Source organism: Orcinus orca, chromosome 15 (genome assembly GCF_937001465.1).
Source record: "Orcinus orca chromosome 15, mOrcOrc1.1, whole genome shotgun sequence".
NCBI classification, from domain to species: Eukaryota; Metazoa; Chordata; class Mammalia; order Artiodactyla; family Delphinidae; genus Orcinus; species Orcinus orca.
In genome coordinates, this window is record NC_064573.1 from 66,258,640 (window position 1) to 66,280,954 (window position 22,315).

Consider the following 22,315-nt stretch of genomic DNA (forward strand, 5'->3'; position numbering starts at 1 on the left):
CAGAGTTTGGCAAAGAACAAAGTGTGTGTGTGTTGGGGGCGGGGGGAGGTGAGGTTGGGGAGGGGAGTTCATGAAGCAGCAAAGCAGCTGCCAGATGGTTAACAAGCTAAGAGTCAAGCTCCAGGGACCCCACCCCATGGGAACTGTGCTGCTTCTAATGTAAAAATATCCCAGGCGGAGGAATGTACCCGGGGGCTTGGCCGGCTGTTAGTTCTGCCCTCTGAGGAAAAACATTTGTCCTCTAACCAGCTCCCACCTATGGCCACAAGGATGCAGGGCACGCCAGGCCAGGACGCAGAGGGCTGCCCAGGTGGGGTTCCATCCTCCGGCCTTGCCACATCGCCTAGCCTAAGCAACTACTATTCCTGAAGATGTGCGTCAGGCATAAATCAACACACACGTCAGAGGGAAACAGGACAAAAAAGGAAATTTATCTTTGGCAGCCCGAGGCCCACAACTTCATCTTTATTCATACTGCTCATCTATTTGATCAGATGCAGCTGCCGGTCTAAGCTGACTGGCACTTTACAGGAAAACCAGGTGTCGGGGGACTGACTCGTGTCCACAGAGGGCAGTGCTGCAAGATTTAGGACGCTCCTGGATGAGGTCAGAGGACGATGTACCCACAGCAGACCTCTCAGTCTTGGGCAGGAGGGGCCTTGGGGCTCAAGCCTGACCCCGTGCGGCCAGTCTCAGGCTGCCCCTCTCTCCACAGTGGCTTGGAGGCCCCTCTCGCCATTTTGCTCCCCACTCAGCTTCCGAGGGCCACTCTGAGTCTGGCTCCCACTTTGGCCTCCTCCAGGCCTCATGCAGGGTCACCTGGCTTGGCCTGGCACCCGGGCAGCCCATTCATTCTCTCTTCGCCTGGCGACAAAGGTCACTGTGTTATCCTCAGAACCAGCCAAACATTGCTCCTAATACATGTTTATATAAACAGAGCTGTTGCATATGGTTGAGCAGGTTGTGCACTGCACAACTCTAGGAGGCACCATTCACCACAGACACTGGGAATTTGTTTTTATTATAACACACATCCAGCAAATTAAAGAAAAGAGTATTGCTCTGATAAATCAGAATATGACAACATATTCTGATTCTTCCACATATCTCAGGATACATAGAAGCAAAAGGTCTTGAGGAAAAAAGGGTGCCTTTTTCTAAAGATGGGCACCAAGTGGGCCATCACAGCCCTGCACACCCACCCATGAACGACAAACAAACCAGCTCCCCGGAGAGAAAACGTCATCCCCCAGATTCCATGGGGCCACCGATGGCAACAGAACGCTGGCCGGGGCAGCTTGGGGCCTGTCACAGCCTTGTCATCCCCACGCTGCCAATGTCCTCCTCGCTGGCAGCCTGCTACCCAAGGGAACGGCCGCAAGCGGACGACCAGCTCCTACTCTCTGCCTCCCCAAGGCAGAGGCACTCCAGATCGTGGCCCTCTTTCCTCTAGAGCCCTCACGGCCTGGCATAGCCTTCCCTACCCTTCCCTCCTCTCCTCCCCTCCCCCTGCCAGTAGCTCTCCACCCTCTGTACCTGTCGGCCTGCGCCCGCAACACAGTGACACCCACATGCACAAGTGTTTGATTCTCCCCCAAACAGGAGAGAATCAAACACTTATGCTCCCTCCACCCGGGGCCAGCCTGCATGCAGCCCACCCCTTAGCTACCTGCCCACAGAGGGCCTTCTGTGCTGGGTGCCCTGCCCACCTCTCTGCCCCCAACAGCACCTTCCCTCAGAGCCCAAGGACTCCTGTGTGCCTCAGCCTGTGTGAATATGCTCAGATCTCCTCTACACGGCATTCCGGCTCCTCCTGTGCTGAGTTTGGCCAGCCAGGGCTGTCCCCCACCGTCTGTCCCTTCCTGGGGGGGCACGGGTGTGAGGGATCAGAAGGACGCTGGCTGGGTTCCAGCATGCCCGGCCCCTCCGGGCTCAACTCCTGTCGCCTGGCTGTGGACACTGTGGGTCCTGCACAGCTGCTGGGCCATTTCTTCGCACAGAGTGAAAGACTGGCCAGATTTTCTGCTAAATAGAAAAGACAAATGCTTCTGTTTTCTCTTACCGTTTACTGCTCTTCACTCTGACTCAAAAGCAACCACACATTTGGAACTTCCCCCTGGCATTTAGCCTCTTTCAAGAAGGAATCCCCCCAAATCACCACATTCTACAATCACCGGGTTCTGCCCCAGAACTTGAGCCCCCAGCCCCACCTGCTGCAGCCTCCACTCAAGCCAGGTTCTTGGGGAGTCCAGATTCTCTGTCTATAGTATCTGGCACTCATCCGTGATCCCTTCCTGTTTCCCTGACACATCAGCCAGTCTTTGCCAAGCTCAGTTCAGCTTTCTGCAAAAAGTGTGGCCGATCAGAAGATGGAGGCTGGCTGGTGGGCACCCAGGGGCTCCCTGAGGTCCCAATTGAGAAAGTGGGGCCCCCTCAGCAGTGTCATGAGCAGGGCCGCACAAGGCCACCTGGCCCTGACCTCTGCTAAGTCTACCTTGCCAGGGCGAGGTGTCCCTGTTTTCTGCAATGTCAGAGCTTTGCGTTCCAACCAGAAGAGATGCAGAAATCCTACACACATCTGCACACACACACGTACACACGCAAAGGCAAAGAAGTAAGCCGCCAAGGGCTGAATTCAGATGTTACGAGAGATCCTGAAAGGGCATTTCCGCATTTGAGGCACCTGGCTCTGTTTGAAGCACAGAGAGAGGGACACAGATAAATAGACAGACTGACCGATTAGTAGGTATAGACATATATTACCTCATTTCAACCTCCTGGCCACCTTGCCAGGTAAGTCAGTTTAATGCCATCCTTTAGATGAAGAAATTGAGAATCAAAACAGCTCAGAAGCTAGTTGAAGGTCAGGCAAGCGGTGGGGTTTGAACACGACACTGCCTGCTGACGAGCAGCCTCTTGTCAACGGACTCTCGGGCTCCTCCTCCCACGCCCAGGTCCTTGTCAACCCACTCCTGCTGTCATTGACAGGGGTGGGGACAACTGAGGCTCACAGAGGGGCAGGCACTTGCCTGTGGTCACAAAGCCCAGCAGCAGAGTCAGGACAATAACCCAGGTCCCCTGGCCCCCCGGCTACACTGTGGGACCCCTAGAACAACAACCCATGTGAAAAACCTCCATAAGCCCAGATGCTGTCCTGCCACTGAAGTGATCATTGCTTGGACCTCAGTCCCTAGTCCCCCGGGGCAGGCAGCAAGCCCAGTTCCCCTTCAACTTGCACAAAGATGGGCTCAGGGAAGGGACGCAATTTCACTGGAACCCTTTTGTAGCGGAAATTTGTCTGGAGTGACCTCTCATTTCAGTATCCTTCAATGTGTCTGAAAGGAGGCGCGAGACCAGTCTCACCCTGTCTGCAAGCTGGGGATGAGGGGCCTCTGCCTGTGTCTGCCATGCGCACGGTGTGAGGGGCCAGGAGGCTCCCACCTCCCAGGACTGACAGCTAACCAGGCCTCCCAATGCCCCCATCTCTGCCTCCTTGCTCCTCTCTCTTTAGCCAGCAAGGTTCACAGGCATTTTCCTGCCTACAGAAATACCGCTTGGCTTTGAAAAGTATGTAAAAAACGTTTTTTGGCCAATATTTTAAAACTGAGAGATATCCAGTTTCTCCTGAAAACTCCATTCTGGCCTTCCTAGGCCCACCTTCACACAGGGTGCCCAAGGGAGACACTCTGCAGTCTGCCCATGGGGCCTCTGACGCTGAGCTGAGTCCTGGCTGCTCTTGCGTGCTCTGTGGGCTCCTGGGCCTCCTCTGGCCAGCACAGCGAGTCCTGCTCCAGGCTCTGTTCTAAGCACTGTACCAGACACACCACCTGCTGAGTTCCTCTTCCCCAGACCCACCGTGCAGAGTGAATCACTGACAGGAGGAGTAGGAAGGCCTGGCCTGCAGGGCTCTGGCAACCAAAGAGGCTACCTTGTCACCACTCTCAAAGTACAGCTGCTCTGGTCACCTGAGCTTCCAGACAAAGATGAACATCCCTCCTACAACCAAGCAAAAAGCAAGTGGATACCAGGCCCAGTGCTCCTGTTAGCAGCAAATCTTCTGGAGAACAGCAACCAAGAAGACCATCAGGCAGGCCGGTAGACGAAATACAATTTTAACACCTAACTTTTTCTGTTTTTTTCCTAACTCCAAAATTCACCCTCAGAATAAATCCATCCAAATTGATAACAGGAACATCATTTAAACTTTGCATAAAGAATATAATTGCATTACAAATGACACTATAGCCAAAATAAAAACTGGAAATTAAGACCAATCTTCTAAAACCAGAAGACATATTTTGGACAAAGTTCACTTGCAAGTTTCTTTAAAGGATCCTTAGGACAGAGCTGTAGTATCAGTTCCCGATGAAATAAATTTAAAACGTGTACAACGACTTTGATGCTGTTTTCAGGTGAGCCTGCAATGTTAAATGTGGCTCAGGCACTGAGGCTTGGAGTCGGTGCTGGGCCAGGGCCTTCGGAAGCCATTAGTGTGACCAGTCAGCAGGCAAAGTTAATGACAAGGTTTATTACAGATCAGAGGGTGTTAATTCCTAAAAGGAGCCAGTTTCTAATAAATTGGTGTTAAGTGAAATTAACTCCATCTGTGTCTTTCAGGTCTACAGGGACAAAAAATCCTAATTTTTCTCCAGTTTCAAATTATAACATAAACTTTCATTAAGGAAGACGCAGCAAGTTTCACTCACACAAAATCTCCAATAATGATGTTCAAGCATCAGAAACTGCACAAAGGAGCTTAACGAGTTTGCAAGGCTTTAGCCTATAAGACAGCTAAGATTTTTTCCCCCACTGCTGACAAAGGGTTCTCAGGCGGTTGCGCCTGCACAGCCTGGAGCTGTCATTCAGGACCACCATCCCTGGGGGCAGCAGCTTCAGGGCTCGTGCTTGCTCAAACCTAGGCGGCCACTTACAGTGACTCGCCTCATCTGTTGCAGCTTGCTCAGAGGGCAAAGGGGAGGGGGTTGGGTCATGCACTGAGCATAGCCAACACCCAGGGTGGCCCCTGGAAGGGAAGAAGCCCTTGCGGGCAAAGCAGCAATTCTGCCTAGGCGCCAGGGCATGCGGACCCCAAGCCGACCCTGGAGAAGGAGAGGTAGGTGGGAGGATTAAACAAGGCCGCCACTTCCCCCTTTTTTCCAGAAAGCTCTGGATTATATTTTGGTTCGTTTTTGCAGAGATTAATCAGACGGACAGGTCTCTAGCCGAAGCCCCGTCTCCAAAATACCCCGCGCGTAAAGCGAGTTCGGAGCTCACGCCGGCGGCGTACGGGGACTGGGGTTCCCCGCGCTCCCCACGCCCCGAGGGAGTGACTTCAGAGGCTCGCGTGGACTGATCATGCAGCAAGCCGGGCGCCTGGCGGGCGTGAGCGGGGAGCCGGGCCTCCGGGCGGAAGCCGGGCAGCACTAACCCTTCTTAAATTTATTCAGGCAGCCGGAGCTGCAGAAGGAGCGCACGGAGGCCGTCTCCCAGCAGCCACGTCCCTTCATCCCCGCGGCAGGGCGGCCTCCGAGCAGCCGGGCGCTACATGGCGCCGCGCCCTGGGAGTTCGCAGGGACGCGCGCACAGCTCGGCGGGCCGCCCGGCGGAGGCGGCGGACGCTCTCAAGTCCGGGCTCCGCGTTACCACAATGCACCACTGCCGCCCGACCGCCGCCCGGTGCACGAGCCCGCTGAGCCCGTTAACCCCATAGGCGCCGCGGGAGCCGGACACAGCGCGAGCAGTGCGAGGGCCGCCCCCTCTCCTCCCCCGGGAGCGCGGTCTCCGCCCGCACGCCGCCTGTTCGCCCGTGCGACCTTCCCAGGACACCTAGGACCTAGGCGCCGGGCAGGCCCCCCATTTAAACGTCATATTCTAATACAAACACCCGAGCGAAGGTGCCGCCCCCTGCAGCAGCGGGCTCGGCGTTGCTTTATTTCAAAGGTAAAGATGCCCTTGAGAGACAAGGGGCAAGTCGGAAATGGGGATGACCCGCCCAGGGCCTGATGGTGATTCCAGGAAATCGGGGTCACGTCTAAGACCTGCTGTGGAGGCTGGCGCACCTGTATCCCGCCACCTGCAGCCACCTGTCTAGTGTCAGGGAGGAACGCAACAGGCGGGGCCCCAGGGAGCCCGGCCCCCTTGGCGCTACTACCACAGGGCTGTGGGTATCTGGGGACAAATAAATGTCTCCACCCAGACCTCTCTGAACACAACTCGCCTGTCCAGCTGCCTGCAGGACCTCTCCATGCGATGTCTGATGGGCATTATAAACCTAATTGTCCAAATCTGAGCTCCCCATGGCACTCTTAGACCTGTGCCTCCACCCTTCCCCATCTCCCCACCTCAGCTAGTGGCAGCACCATCCTCCTAGCTGCTCTGGACAGACACCCTGGAGTCATCCTTGACTCTTCTGTACCTTAGACCCACCTCCACGTGGTCAGCACATCCCCACAACTCTACCCTTAGATTACAGCCAGGATCCTGTCCCTTCTCACCACCACGCTGCTGCCACCTGGGCCTAACTTACCCTCATCCTGCCTGTGGACTCTTCCAGAGCCTCCCAGAGGGTCTCCCACTTCCACTCTGGCCTCCACCGTCTATGCTCAGCGTAACATCCCAAGAACACCTATTCCAATATATGTCAGACTCTGTCACTCTTCCCCTCAGAGGTCTCCAAGTCCCCAAGCAGGCCCATCCAGTTCCCCTCCCTCCCTCTGCTCCGGCAACACTGACATCTTGGCTTGAACACACAGTAAAGCAGTCCAAGCTGCGACCAGCCCCACTCGTTGGCCTCTGCCCCAACCTCACTGTGCCCTCCCGTCTTGTTTCTCCCATTGGACTAAGCCCTAGGACTGCTTTCTAACCATTTTCCCCCACCCCCAACCAAGCCCTCCTCAACACTGCCACCTCTTGGGAGCTCAGTCCATGGAATTTATCAAGTGTAATTTACTGAAACCAAATCAATCAATTTTCACCAATTTAAAGGTTTTCAAATATACAACAAAGTTCCTGTTACAACATACAATAGACTCAGGGAAGGTGGTGCGGGGTCATTACACTTCCCTTCTGGACCTTTGAAGCAACTGGTACTTCTTCCACCTAAAGAATAAATCCTTAGCGATGGTGTCAGATTCACTGGCCTGGGGAGGATAAGACATTTAGCCACTCTGGGCCTTGGTTTTGGGGCTACAAAATGAAGAGCATAACAATGGTGCAAATGGCCACCTGTGACAGAGTGCTGACCAGTGCCAAGCGCTGGGCTGTCAGCTTTACCTGCATTCCTTGAGTTTCTGCATTTAAGCCCCAAGGATAGGTTCCTCAAACACCTTTTTTACAGATGCGGAAACTAAGGCTCTGACATACCATGACTTGTGCAGGATCAACATGCTTGGAGCCGACCTGTTCTGGCTGACCTTGGAGGCCACACCCTGAACTGTGCTCTGCGGGGTCCCTTAAGCAGAATGCTGCTCCTGGTCCCCAGGGGCCTCATGAGGAAAAATGAGGTGAGACAGGAGCATCATGAACATACAGGTGACTTTTATAGGATGGGCATGTGCAGTAAACCCAGGATATTGAACCAGACTCTGGAAGCTGGAAGAATCTTTCAAATGCAGAGCCATGCCCTCTGTCTCAGAGCTGAGAAAGGGGGAGGCAGAGGGGCTGAGGACCTCGCGTTGCCTTCACAGCGAGTGAGTACTGGGGTCAGTGACCCTGTTTGCTTTGTCCACCCACCCTCACCTAAAGCCATGCCTGGCTGACAGGAGAAGATAGGGAACAAAGCATACCCGGGGAGGAAACTAAAATAGTAAAGGAAAATACAGAAGAAAATCATGCACTCCTACCAAGGCAAACACATGCACTATTTCTCCTTTCTACATAGTTCTTTTACACTGTAAGTCACATCAAACAATGACCAGATTCTGCTCATGTGAAATACTTAAAAATCTACAGCCTAGCTTCACAAGTACTCAGAGGGTGCCAATTTGTCCTTAAAGAAGGAAATACATTAGCTGAAAAGTCTTAGTTGACCCAGCAGTGAGAAGGCCAAGAGACCAAGCAAACGATGACCGGTGGGTAATTCCATCCATTCTGCTGGCCACCCTGGGCCCCAGACAAGTTTCCCTCCTGACCACGTGCAGGTGAGGCTGAACCCCAGCTCTGCACTTCACCCATTGAGGGCATCTCCTGAACAGCTCCAGATGTATGGTCCCCAACACTCAAATGTGACCTTCTAAAACCAAGCCACTAACTCTGTGACCTTCCTGAGGTCCACTCACCCCAAATACCCTGTGCTGGCAACCCTTGGAGGCAGCTGCAACCTTCCCTCTAAGCTCTATCCGACCCCACATCAAGACCAGTTTATCTGGTCACTTTAAAGGCTTTGATTTGGGACTTCCCTGGTGATCCAGTGGTTAAAACTCCACGCTCCCAACGCAGGGGGCCCAGGTTCTATCCCTGGTCAGGGAACTAGATCCCTCATGCTGCAACTAAAAGATCCTGCATACTGCAACAAAGATCCTGCGTGCTGCAACTAAGACCTGGTGCAGCCAAATAAACAAATATTTAAAAAATAAGTAAATAAATAAAGTGTTTGGTTTGCTCTCACGTTGATGGTGACCACTTACCTCATCACATCCCACCCAGGTGGCAGCGGCAAGTCTTAGAAGCCAGCCTCCCCACTTCCTCTTGCTACTGGAACACTGTTCATCAGACTCAAGTTCCGACATGTTTCCTCCTTTGCTCAATAATATGGTGCACACACACTAAACCAAAATCCATACACACGTATCCGTGTGTGTTGGTGGGTGGGTGCAACTGTTGCTCATCCCAGTACTGAAGGCAATAGAGGAACAGGCGCCCAGAAACTGGCATGAGGCACTGGAGGGGAGGGGCACGTGGCCGTGGTCTATAAGAACCACAAGCACGTCTACACCTCCCACCCAGTGTGAACAAGGGGAAAGGAGAACAAGGCTCTGCATCTAATGCCATTTGTTGCAAAACCCTAGAAGCAGCCAAGGAGCCTAACGGCAGGTGAATGCTTAACTCATCAACTTCATGGAATATCACGGAACCATTTGGAACCACATAGTATATATGTGATGACTTTGCAGAAATAAGAAACTGTGCTTAAACACAAAATGCTGAGAGGAAAAAGGCAAACCATGCAATATAGTTATAATTGTGTGAAAGCTAGGCATATATGGAAATGTTAAAATAATATGATCACAGGGAATTTTCTCAAGTCTGGGCTCCCAGAATGCCCAGGGCTGCTTCTTTCCTTCCCAGGACCTAGCATGCTCTGCTGTGGGTTCTTGTTTATTTGTCTATTTCCCACACCAGACTGTGAACTCCTGAGGGCAGAGACTGAGGTCTTTTCTATTCTCAGCCTCCAGCGGGGCTCAGCACATAGTAGATGTGCACTGAATGAGTAAGCCCAGGAGTAAACAGATCAATCAACTGATCAATGAATCAATCGATGAAAGCAACTTTATCACTCATAGGAGCCCTGTTTGGCTCAATCTACACACCCATACTGTCTTCAGGCCTCCCAAGCCTTCCACTGCTGACCCCGCTCCCTGACCCCACACAGGGCATTTCTAATGCACAACACCATGCAGTCCCATCCCCTCTGCACCTCTGCCCTTGTCTGGACCTAGACTGGACCTCGCAGAGGTGAGCACAGGCTTGGGAGTCCTGCAGGGGCAAAATCTGACCTGACATGAGTTGGCCACTGCTTTAAACCAACGTGGACCTCTGGTTCCCCCTCTGGACCTCAGGCTCACCACTGATGAGGGGCTCAGGCCCACAGAAGAGAGGTGCTGACCTTCTCTGTGTTGTCTGGAGGATCAAGTTCTCCAAGGGTCTGTCTAGCACACACATTCCTTGTGGGGATATCTTATGAATGAAGCCCTTTAAGACAGCAGTGTTCTAAGAATAGCCATGCATAGATGCTGACTGCCATCATCATTAATAAATGATCCTGCAATGAAGGCAAAGAATTAATTTGAGAGAAATTTATGATAATGTGTTGCTAAGCAATTAAAATAACCTTCCGAGGAGAAAAAAATTTTCAATTTATCATTGATTATTTTAGAGCAGAAAAAGGGAATGGGGGAGAGTGCACCATTCAAGTCAGTTTGAAAGAAGGTAAAGATGAGACAAATTCCACCAGGGACAGTGCCTCGGCCTGACTCTGCCCACATGTGCCTTCTGCTGCGAGGGGCAGCCGAAGAGATGGGGGCCACCTCTCTGGGAGCTGAGCCTGCCAGGCTTCGCCTTGGGGCAAGCGAGGGGCTATGCTGCATCCTTGCACATGTGCTAGGAAGGGGTGGCCTGCCCTCGGACCAGCCAGAGAATTAGGGTCAGGTCACAACAGGTCGCTCTGAGGACGTGGCCTCTTCTCAGACACTTCTGCTCCCCGGAGTGGCTGGCCCATCTGGCCCCACTCCATTGCTTATGTCCATTATTGACCAAAAGGCCTTTTGCTTGTCAAAGTCTAAATACTACTTTTACCAACAAATCCCTCAAGACAACCACAGAAGAGCTGGGATTCCCAAGGGATTAATATCCATTTGTCTAGTCTCCAATTATTCCTTTAAAAAAAAAAAAGAAAAAGAAAGTGAACAAAAAGAATTGAAAATACAAATCCATTGCAGAATGTTCCTCCTTCTTTGTTGGTTATTTAAGGAGTACAAATTAAAGCCGCCTTGAGATAGGTACTCTTTTAAGTATATTAAAATGGTCAGAAATGAATTTAATTAACACCTAACGCCAGCGAGAGTACAGTGAAGCTGGCGTGCTCACTCGTTGGTGGCATGGAGCATCGTAGGCTCCTTGCAGAAAGAGACATTCTAGCTCATCAACGCGCCATGATGATACTGCTGCCCTTAACCCGGTAATCCAACTCCTGGGAATTTTCCCTCAGGAAACAATTCAAGAGAAGCAAAAAGCTTTCAGTACAAAGACATTCATTGCATTGTTATCTATAATAGTGCAAATGGGAAACTCAAATGCTCAGCTATTGGAGGATGATTGAAATCATTAGAGTACTTCAACTCAATGGAATATTACACAGCCATTAAAGTGATTGTTTTAGACAGGGAAACTGTTAGCGATAATGTGGGGTGACAAGAGCAGAGCATGAAGGGCCCTCTTTAATGTGATACCAAAGCTGTGAAATACAATTGTATGTGCAGAGGCGGGAAGGGAAAGGAAAGTGCAAAAATCAAAGAGTTTTGTGAGGGTGTGAGGTTACTGGGGAGTTTCCTGGATTCCAAATGCTCTTTATCTCACTGCGTGATCTTTCCCACAACAACAACAAAAAGTGAACAAGCTACATTCAAAAAATTTAATTATTATTTGAAACCCTTTCCTGAGGGGACAAAGGCGGTGCGGGAGAGTTGGCTGGGAGTAGGTGCCCTGCCCAGGGAGCATGAGTTTTGAGGCCACAGGATGGTGGGGACACAGGCCAGTGACCAATGGGCAGGAAGTCAAGGCAGTGGAAGCCAAAACAGTCCTAACATCAGTCAAGCTGCCTGGGGAGGCGTGAGCTTTAGGGGTCTAATGCATGGGGCTGAGTTTGGATCTGCAACCGGCTCACTGGGTGACTGGAAACAAGTACAGGAGCCTCTCCGAGCCTCACCTCCACGATTCTCATCCAGACACGGGGCTGTCTTCCTGTTATGGGCTGAATTGTGCCCCCAGATTCATACGTTGAAGCTCAAACCTTCAGTACCTCAGAATGTCAGTATGTTTGGAGACAGGGCCTTTAAAGAGGTGATTAAGGTACAAAAAGTTCACACATTGGGCCCTGATCCAATATGACCAGTGTCCTTAAAAGAAGAAGAGATTAGGACACAGATCAAGGGATGACCATGTGAGGAGACAATGAGAAGACAGCCAAGGAGAGAGGCCTCAGGATGAAACCAATCCTGCTGACACCCTGACCTTGGACTCTGGCCTCCAGAATGGTGAGAAAATTCATTTCTGTGGTTTAAATCCCCTAGTCTGTGGTATTTTGTTATGGCAGCCTGAGCAAACTAATACACTTCCCTCTGCAGAGTCATGAGGGTGACATCACCAACGTAGGGCAGGCACTCAAAAAACACCTGGGAAAAGTCAGAGGCAGGGTCCTGGAACCCTGAAAACCTCTGACCTAGATGAGGCCTGTGTCAGAAGACTGGCTCTCAGTGTCCATCAATGAATTGGTTTAACTGAAGTTCAGAATGGCTGTGAAGCCCTGAAGACAGCTTCTCCCATGATCCTCACGGCAGCTGTGGTGAGGTCGGGTAGGACAGACAGCACTGGGACACAGCTGGCAAAATGGAAGTTTAGTGAAGTTAAGGGGTTTTGTTCAAAGTCAAAGAGCAAGCACAGACCAGAGAAGGGTCAAGAATGCAACATTTTAAACCTCCAAGCTCCTTTTTCCCCACTACTAAAAAACAAGCCTCTGATTAACAGATGTTACAACATAAACGTTTAGAAATTCCATAGCACCACAGGCACAGATAAGCAACAAAGAGAAAATACTTGCAAAATACATAATCAACAAAGGAGAGATAACCATAACTTAAAATGAGCTCCTACATATCAGCATAAAAAAATACACACATCAAAACAGTAAAATGGCAAAGAATATGAATATACAAGTCACAAAATGCATATGATTGGTCAATAAACAGAAAAAAGTATACTCAGTCTCATTGGTAATAAGGGAAATGCAAAACAGAGCAAGGAAATGCCTTTTCATTCACCCATCAGAGTAACAAAGAGTAAAAAGAATGATGGGGTAGCCTTTGTTGACAACCCACACTGTTGGGAGATGTAAATCTATACATTTTGGGGGGCTGACAATTTGATAGTGTCTGTTGATATTTATCATGGTCATGCCCTTGTAACTTAGCAATTCCACTCCTAGGAATCTATGCTTTGGAAAAATTTACACACATTCACAAAGATGCATATACAAAAAGGTTCACTACAGCATCCCTGAAATAGTAATAAAACGTAAAGGAACTATCCATGAAGAGGAAAATGATTGAACAAATTATGATACACTACAGAATTCCATGCTGTTAATTTAGAAATGAGATACACCTATTTGTACTGACATGTAAAGATCTCCAAAATATATTGGTAAGGGGAAAAGCAAGCTGCTTATCAATATGCATGAAATGATCTCACATATACATGTAAGTATGTATGCATGGGTGCCTGTGGACTTACATGGCTTTGTAAATGCATGGGGAAATCTGGGAAAGAACCACTGTTAACAAATGGGTGTGTGTATCTCTAGCAGGGCGTGAGATGGAGGGAGGTGATGAAAGACGACTACATTTTGTCATATATTTTAGAATCATTTAAATGTTTTACAATTTTATGTTTCCTAACCTAATCTCTCAACAAATTACCATTGGAAACAGTACACCAGAATCAACTCCTGCTCATGTCGAAACTTATGGGACCCTACAGAAGACTCTCTAATGGTGGAAGGTCAGGCACAAAGAAGGTACATAAGGAGTGAGTCTGGGGGCAGGAGGGCCCAGAAGTCACATCAGAGAAACCACCACATCAGTGCACACAGACCAACCTGGCACGCAGCAATCAGAGAGGGGCTGGAGCATTTGCCGCACCCGTGGCACAATCCCCATGAGGCGGAGGAGCAGAGCCGCCCATGGTGACGGGCCCTGCAAAGAACGGACACAGCTGCAACCAGGCGTGGGGGGCATCCAGCCAGGCTGCAGGCCTCGCCCCCCCACCCCAGCTACCAGGCTGCCACAAACACTAGCTGTGGCTCGGGGATGAGGCCCAGAAGAGGCCACCAGGTAGGTATCCAGGCACCCACCTGCACTCACCCCGCCAGGCCTGCTCTGGGAGAGGGATGTGGTAGGCAGTGTAGACAGAAGATGCAGGGAAGGCAAGAAGTGACGGATGCACTGCTGCTCAGAACAGTCATCCCTGAACACAGCAGCTCTGTCTGATGCCTTCCTGGGGCCCTTACTGCGGCAGGTCCCAGTCACACCAACTGCCCCCTGCTTCCTGGTCCTGCTGCCACACACCCGTTATCCTCCAGCCTCCTCTGTCCCAGCTCCCAGGCAGGAGTCAGTCCTTACCCCTTTCTTCTTCCCGCTCCATGCTGGGGCCTGGGTGATGGTGTCCATGGCCAGGGTGCCGTGTCCCATCTCCCTGTTCATGTTTCCCCATCTGAACCATCAGAATAGGCCTCCCCTCCAAGCTCCAGACCTCCATGGCCACCTGGATGTCCCCCACACTCAACCTGTCCCCAGCTGAGCCCAGCATCTCTCCTCTGCTCCCTCATGACAACCTTTCCCTCTCCAGACATTTTTTTCTGCCCTCAGGCACCAGGCTGGAAACCTGAGGGTCAGCTCCTGGGGTCTCTCCCTCTCCTTGAGTCCCTACATTCAAAGGGCCCCCAGGTCCTGATGATGTTAAATTCAGCTTAATTTGCAAATCCATACGCTCTTCTCCACGCCTTGGCTCACTTCCAAGGTCTCAGCTTTTTCTTTTACCCCTTCTGATCCATCCTTCATGCCGCCATGAAACCTTTTACTGAAAACACTATCTGCTCCCTTTCCATGGTTCCCTGATACCCACAGCAGCAAGTTTAAGTTCAAACTCCTTGGCAAACCACAACCCACCAGGAGTGAAGCCTTGTGGGCCTCAGCAACCCCCTCCTTCCCACTCCTCGGCTCCACCAGCTGCTCTTCCCTCCCATGCTTTTGCTCGCCTGGCCCGGGATGCCCTGCCTGTCCCCCACCTTGGCTGGCTCCTGTCACCTCTGGACACTGGGGTGTGGGCCCCCCTAAGGGAACCTTACTGACTACTGTCACCCCAGAGAGGAGATGGAAAGCTGCTTGGAGGAGGGCCCTTCCTCAGGGTTCCCATCACATCCATGTACCTCTCTTGTGCACTCATCACACTGACTCAGAAGGATCTTGTCTGTCTCCCTGCAGATGGTCAGCACCTCTAGGGCCAGGAAGGGCTTGTTCTCACTGTATTATTTTTCTACTGGGAGGCTCCAAACAACAGAAATGTATTGTCTCACAGTTCTGGAGGCTAGAAGTCCACAACCAAGGTGTTGGTAGAGCCATGCCCCTCCGAAGGCTGTAGGGAAGGTTCCTTCCTTTTCTCTTCTGGCTTCTGGGAGCCCTTGTCTCTTCGGGCGTTCTTTGGCTTGTGGTAGCATAACTCCATCTTTACATGGCCTTTCCCTGTGTGTCTGCCTTCACATGACCTTCTCTGTGTGTGTGTGTGTGTGTGTGTGTGTGTGTGTCCATATTTTCCTCTTTTTGTAAGGACAATAGTCACATTGGATTAGGGACCACCCTCTTGACCTCATCTTGATGACATCTGCAAAGACCCTATTACCAAATAAAGTCACATTTACAGGTATTGGGGGTTAGGACTTCAACATATCTTTTGGGGCGGGGGGGACACAATACAACCCACAACCCACTCACTTTGGCATTCCTGGTGCCCAGCACTGAACCTCACCTGTGGCAAGGCTCTTCTGACCCCTATGAATGGATGACTGAGCCAGTGTGCTCTGGGTCCAGGCAGGGGAGGAAAAGTCTGGGCGGGAGGGCATCTTGGAGGAGGGCAGCTCTGAAGCTGGGCCTGGAAGAGGTGGGAGACGGAAGGGACATGTCCAGGCGTTGGGAGGAGCACTGCCCAGGAGAGGAAGGAGGGCCGGGCTGCACAAGAGGCCTTGGCTCTGCACTCGCAGTGCAGGGAGCTGGGCCAGCCTGAGGCCGAGCTGAGGCATCTGCCCTCATGCCGGAGGCAGGAAGTGGCCAGGGCAAGTTTGTCAGGAGAGCAGTGACAAGAGCAGAACCAGTTCCTGAAAGGTTAATCTGCCTGAAGCACACTGGGGCAAAGTCTAAAAGGGGCTGCCTGAAGCAGGGAGGCAGCTGGTCAAAGGACCTGGCAAAAAGTCAGCGGATAACGAGGAACTGAATCAGAGCAGTGGCAGCATGGCCGGAGGGAAGGGACAGAATCCAGAGAAAGTGTGGTAGGACAACAGACAGAGGACGGCCTGAGATGGCAAGGAGAGGAAGGGGTCGAAGCTCATGGGGGCTGAGGTTCAAGGTGGAAGACTTAAGAGGTTGGGGGTCAGGGACTGCAAATGGCAGCCTAGGAAGAGCAGCGTGCTCGCAGGGGCTGCGATCGGTTTATCCTCATGAAGCCGTTCAATTAAAAAAGCAAGCTCACAGGTACACTCATTAAGAAACCACTGAGACGGGGCATGTGTGCAAAGCAGCTATAAGAGACCCACGCACTTCGTTAAATAATTCAAGTTTATGGGCGACAAGCATGTCTTTTTATATCGATGCCTGTTGCCCAGGCTGTTAGCAGCAGGTGTTTTTAGAGAAAGGCCTCAAGCCAAGGGAACTAGAAACTCAACTGAATAACCTTTAAATTACCTCATCACCCGAGGAAATGGAAATCAGTGCAGTCTGCAAATGCACCCATGTGCCAGCAGAGGCCAGATGGAGCTGCTTCCCAGTCAGGGGAGCCAGGGGCCAAGGGAGCTGCCCACCTCAGGGTCATCCCTGGGATCGTAGAGGTCCCTGGTCTTAGGAAGCCCTTTCTGACAGAGCCACCAGCAAATCCCAGGCTCCCCAGAGAGGCAGTGCTGGAGCGGTCCATTAGGGGGGCCCTTGCCCTGGGAAATGGAATAAAGACACCCCCTTCCCATGGATGAGTCATTCCCTCTCAGGGCCTCAGGCTCTTCATAACCTAACAGGTCGGCCTCAGCCTTGTTGATTTCCAAGGACCCTTCACCTTCCAGCTCTGCTCACAGCCGAGGTGCTGCTGTCCCTGTTGCCAGATCCCAAGCCCCACTCCCGTGTGAGGATGAGCCAACCTGGCAGGCCTGGAAGGGAAGTCTCGGACACTAACCCCTCCCTACTGGGACTCTGTCCGGCTGACCCTAACCCCTGCTCATCATTCCTCCTCCTGCTGCCCAGCAATGGGTGCTGTCGCCACAGTGTGAGGAGAGAGCACTGGATTGTGAGCCTGGAGATCGGGGTGACTGCCCCTTTCTGTGCCATCAGCTCCCCCATGGCCCTCTCCTCCTGCTGGAGAGACAGGGGCCACACAGTCAGACCTTGGGCACCTGTGATCTAACCTCTCCTGGCCTCGGTTTCCTCATTTGTATCACAGGCGTGGTAATGGTTCATATCTCACCAGGCTGTCATGAGGATGGAGGATGGACAGGAAAGCCTGGCCTGGAGTGAGCTCCCACCCAGTGTTAGCTGCTATAACCATGGGGCCTGGGGCACAAACGCAGGAGGAGAAGACACACGTTGTTGGAGGAAAACCGCGTCTCAGAGAGAGAGAACCTCGGGGGAACAGCAGCAACCACAAACCCTTTCCTGGAAGGGCTTTCTCTGAACAGAGAGCCCTCACGGCCTTTGGCATTTAGGCTCCATTCCTCCAGGAGAAAACAGTCCTTTTGCCCAAGCTCCACCACTGCCCAGCCAATGTCCCTGGATGACAGCAGACCCAGGGACAGTCCCCACCTTGGGAACACCACCTCCAGCAGGACCAGGCTATCCCAAGGCAAACTACTGATTCCTTTCATAGCCCTCGTGGTTTGAGACTGAACACCACTGTGTGGAGATTTTGTCTCAACACACTCACATTCTCCTAATAACCGGTGGTGGCAGACTATGGCAGGAGATATTCAGGATAACACGGAGCACCTATAGTCCCATGCTAAGTTTACATACCAGGGAGCTGTTACTTTCTCTAGTTCACAAATGATAGAACTGAGGCTCAGAGAGACCACATCATGGCATACAGTTAAGAGGGAAAAAGGGAATTTGAACTCAGATCTCTCAATCTACAAAGCTGGGCCTCTTTTCACTTCTTTACACAGCACAGCTCTTACACCGTCCCTAACACCATTCTACCTGGAAACCGAGATCAACTGCTTTCACCAAAATAAAATTTGATCTATTGCTAAATATTCATCACTACATCTTTACTTTCTGCTTTGGCCTTGAGAAATCCAGTCAGAAAGGTTCGGTTCCTACTTTTCATGCCCATTTTACAATTGTGCATAGATGCAGGCTTGCACGTGTTCAACCAAGTGCAAGACTTCTGAGCAGAGACTGTGAGCTGAATCTAGGACTGTGCATCATCCAGTCAACCCTCAAATGTTATCTTCTTCAGTTACAGAGAACTTGAGCCCACCTTAATTATTGAAGAGGTTTTAAGTTGTTCAGACTATGAATAAAAATAGGTAGCCTGATTGCATTACAGGTGTGAAGCATGCTAAAAATATACATATACCCCAACTTGATCTAGTTACGGAAAACTTTGGGGCTATAACTGTATTTTCAAAACAAAAAACATGCAAAGCTCAAATACACTGTTTTCCCAAAACAGTAGCTGGCCTGCCATTATATGTTTTGGACTTCATATTTTAATGAAACAAGGATGTCAACAAGGATGTCAAAGTACAGTTATGAGGCAGCCATCCTTCCAGACAATTACACTCTATCAAGGTTTATTCATCTGGCCAAAATACAAAATGTTTACATGATAGGAAAAAACCTACCTACCCAAAACAAAAATGCTTCTGGGTGGAAAAAAGCGATCAAGAATAATGTAAGTCGAGTATATGTCAGATGTGCAGTTACCATACTTTCCCCCTTATGACCTTTCCTCTCTACAGAACACTGGCCAGAGACAAATGGTACTTGGGTGGTCTGCCGTATGCAAGTAATGCTAGCACATCCTTGGCATGCATTTCCATCAGCACTGCAGCACTACTGCAGCTCACACTGACCCTAAAATCGGCACATCATCTCACACATCTTTTCCACCTCTCTTTCATTTCATCGGCACTGTCAGGCACCCGATGATCCAAGGAAGCTGCCCACCAGAGTCATTTCTGATGCCCACAGCTTAGGCTAGACAGACGGAACGAGACACAGACCTCAGTCCTCCAGCATGAGTCTGTCGAGATTTAGAAGCTTCATTTACATCCATCAGGTTAGAACAGGCACCTCACACAGCTTGGAATCCAGCACAACTAGACTTCTACATGGTCCCCTTCTTTCCAGCCCCTCACCTCCCCAACACACCAAAAGTCCTTTGTTGAGGCCATAAAGCCCCCCAACAGCCCGCCCATCAGGTTTTAGGAATCAAGAGGTCTATCTGTCTGACCTTGCCAGGTGATGGAGATGGGAACCGAATGCTGGTGGGATCGAAGGCAGAGGTGACCCATCAAGTTTAAACACATCTCCCCCTTCAGCGGATGGCTGAGGCAGGAGGTGGGCAGCTTTAGCGACGGAGGAAGCCCAAGGCTCCTCTGACTAGAAAGTTGCCCAGCGTGACCTCAGACTGCTTACTCAGAGGCACAGGCCGGCTGGAGAAGGGCTTTTCCTGTGACAGCCACCACCAGAGTTTAAGATCCCCTTTGCGTGCTGGGAAAACACACACACACACACACACACACACACACATTCTAGCAGGAAGTGCTGCCCAGTATCCACTCCAGAGCACCTCTGCCTGAGTCCAGTTCACTCACAACAGCCTGGTGCACTGTGACACTGGCCCCTGAAGCCCTGGCCATGGCAGCTCAGGTGCCTAAGGAGACTGGGGGAAGGCAGGGAAAGGACTTTACCTCTCACTTATAGCCCCAGTGAAGGCTCAAGCCTGTCTTCTCTGCTAAAAGATGGCTGGCCTCTGTCTGGGCTGAATTCCAGTGGTCAGGCTGCCCAGACCCAGCCCCCTGCACAGAGAGGGGAAGGTGTTGTTCCTCTGACAATAGCCTGGACAAACAGCCCTTCCCAGTGCCATGCAGTGAGCTGCATCCAGGGTTAGGAGGAGGACATGCCTTGTGACTATCCTTAGACTTCTGGATTAACCCTTTGTCCCCTGGCTTGTGAGGGCAGACCTCCCTGCCCTCTATCCCAGGACTGGGGGAGTACCAGGGCAGTGATCTGAGCCCTCAGCCCTGTAGGCTACTCAAGATCAGGGCTGGAAGAAATTTACAGTGGGTAAGGAAATTTTTAAAGCCCAAGAGATCCCCATGCCCCCAGGACCCATCCGCCCCATCCCTGCTCTGTCTGCCCCAACTCACCCCAGGGAGGGGCTCCTGGGTGTGGAAGTGGGTCTGGCCCCGAGGCTGCGGGGGCTCTTGCAGCTGCCGCCGCCGCCGCCGCTTTTCCGTTGCCGCGCTCTCAGTCCATCTCGGTGCAGTGCCGGCTTCCACCGCCGCGCCGAGCACGGGAGAAGGAGGGCGGTCCCCGGATTGGGTGTGTGCTGCCCGGCGGCCCCGGGCCCGCCTCCCCGCCGCGGCCGCCTCTTCAGCACCGCGGACAGCGGCCAGCCCGCGCGCTCTGAGCGCAGTCAAGCCGAGACCCCGCTCCGCCCGCCGGTCGGTCAGCCTGAGCGCAGCAGGGGAGCGGCGCGGCGCGTCCTCATTCCTCCAGCCTCCTCCCCACCAACCTTAGGAGGCCACCTCTGCCCCCCAGGCCCCGCTCCAAGAGCGAAGGGCGCCCCCCGAGACCACCCGACAGTCCCCGGAGGACTGGACGCGCCTCTTCCAGCCCCGTCCCGAGCAGGGATTAGCTCTCCTCCAGCCCAGCAGTCTAGACAAAGGCTAGCTCTCCGTGGCGGGACGCGGGCGGGCGGCGGAAAGCGCAGCTCAGCCTCTTAAAATGCGCGAGCACATGGCCGGAACCCGAGCCGGCACTGAGGGCGCTATCCGGGACCGATCGAGGCCAAAGAAGCTTGGCCCTTCACCTGGCCCGGGGGAATGGGGGGGGAGCCTTGGCTCAGGCCCTCATTTCTCCACTGTCATATACTCTGGGGTTGCAAGGAGTTAACCAATTAGAGCCTGTTTCAGAACCTGGGGAGGGAGGGCTCTTGGGGTCCCATCCCACCTGGAATCCAATTCCCTCTCCCACATCCTTGGTGCCAGAATGTCAATCAACCAACAGATGGGGCTGCTTGGAGTCTGGTGACATCACACAGAACCGCTTCCACGTTTTTTCATTTCTGTTCAAATCCCTCCCACTGCTCCTCGCCCCCAGCCAGGAAAGTCCCAGACTTCGATGGGGGAGCCCTGGCTCTGACTTTGCCTCTGCTGCAAACCAGAAACATCACCACCATGCGGCCACCCTCACCTCTGCTCTCAGTGAGCCTCAGCTTCCCTATGGGACGTGAGGGTGGGGTGGGGTTCCTTCTGGTTCCAAGTCTGAGATAACTGGGCCTGTCTGGCCAAGCAGAGGGGACAGCACAGATTGGACAGTCACCCCAGGCCCTGCCCACTTCATGGCCTCCCTCAGGCCTTTCTGGAGTCCAAGATGAGGCGACTCTTTTCTTCACTGGATGAAACTGGCAACTCCTGCCTTAACTGTTTTTATTTTATTATTATTTTGCTAGGGGTTTCTTTTATATATATATATAAATTTATTTATTTTATTATTTATTTATTTTGGCTGTGTTGGGTCTTTTGTTGCGCACGGGCTTTCTCTAGTTGCGGTGAGCAGGGACTACTCTTCATTGTGGTGGGCGGGCTTCTCATTGTGGTGGCTTCTCTCGTTGCGGAGCACAGGCTCTAGGTGCGCGGGCTTCAGTAGTTGTGGCATGCGGACTCAGTAGTTGTGGCTCACAGGTTCTAGAGCACAGGCTCAGTAGCTGTGGCGTATGGGCTTAGTTGCTCCGTGGCGTGTGGGATCTTCCCGGACCAGGGCTCAAACCCGTGTCCCCTGCATTGGCAGGCAGATTCTTAACCACTGTACCACCAGGGAAGCCCCTTAATTCTTTTTAGAACAACAACTTTTTATGTCGCATTAATTCAAGTCCAAAGACAGCTTCATTTTTACTATTTGGTTGAGACCCCAGTTTAAAGGGGGAAAACCAAATGGAATGAGTTCAAGTCAAGGTTAATAAATGCTGTCCAAGCAGGCATGAGGGACTTTGCTCAAACATACATGGACCATGGCTGCTACACAGACAGCACGGAGCTGACACATTCACAAGGGACACAGTGGGAACAGGAGTGGACATCGCCATTCAGGAAAGGGGGGGGGAGGGCGGAGAGGGGCTCCTTCCGTTTTCACATCAAGGAAGAAGAATCACAATCCACATGTGGTGCCTTAAAAAAATAAGCAAAACCACCACCTCTACAGTCTTTTAACTTAACATCTTTTGTTCTCCTTTGAAAATTACTTCCAAGAGCTTTTTTTTGTTTGTTTTTTTCTTAAGGTAGCATACCATCAGAATCCGAAGATAAGAAACAGGTCAGGCACCAGGAGCACCGGGTTGTGTGGGC

At 51.8% G+C, this 22,315-nt stretch overlaps 1 protein-coding gene across 7 annotated transcripts in view; it reads right to left on the reverse strand.

Annotated features, from left to right (window-relative positions):
- OSBP2 (oxysterol binding protein 2) overlaps nucleotides 1–22,315 on the reverse strand; it is a 155,641-nt gene that overhangs the window by 62,476 nt on the left and 70,850 nt on the right. The window contains exon 1 of one of the 7 annotated variants that reach the window (XM_049698566.1): nucleotides 13,589–13,680. The exons of the other annotated variants lie outside the window; for them this stretch is intronic. Coding sequence (XP_049554523.1) covers nucleotides 13,589–13,649 — 61 coding nt within the window. The 5' untranslated portion in view covers nucleotides 13,650–13,680. Of the gene's footprint in view, nucleotides 1–13,588; nucleotides 13,681–22,315 lie in introns of those variants that run through there. 7 annotated transcript variants of the gene reach the window in all.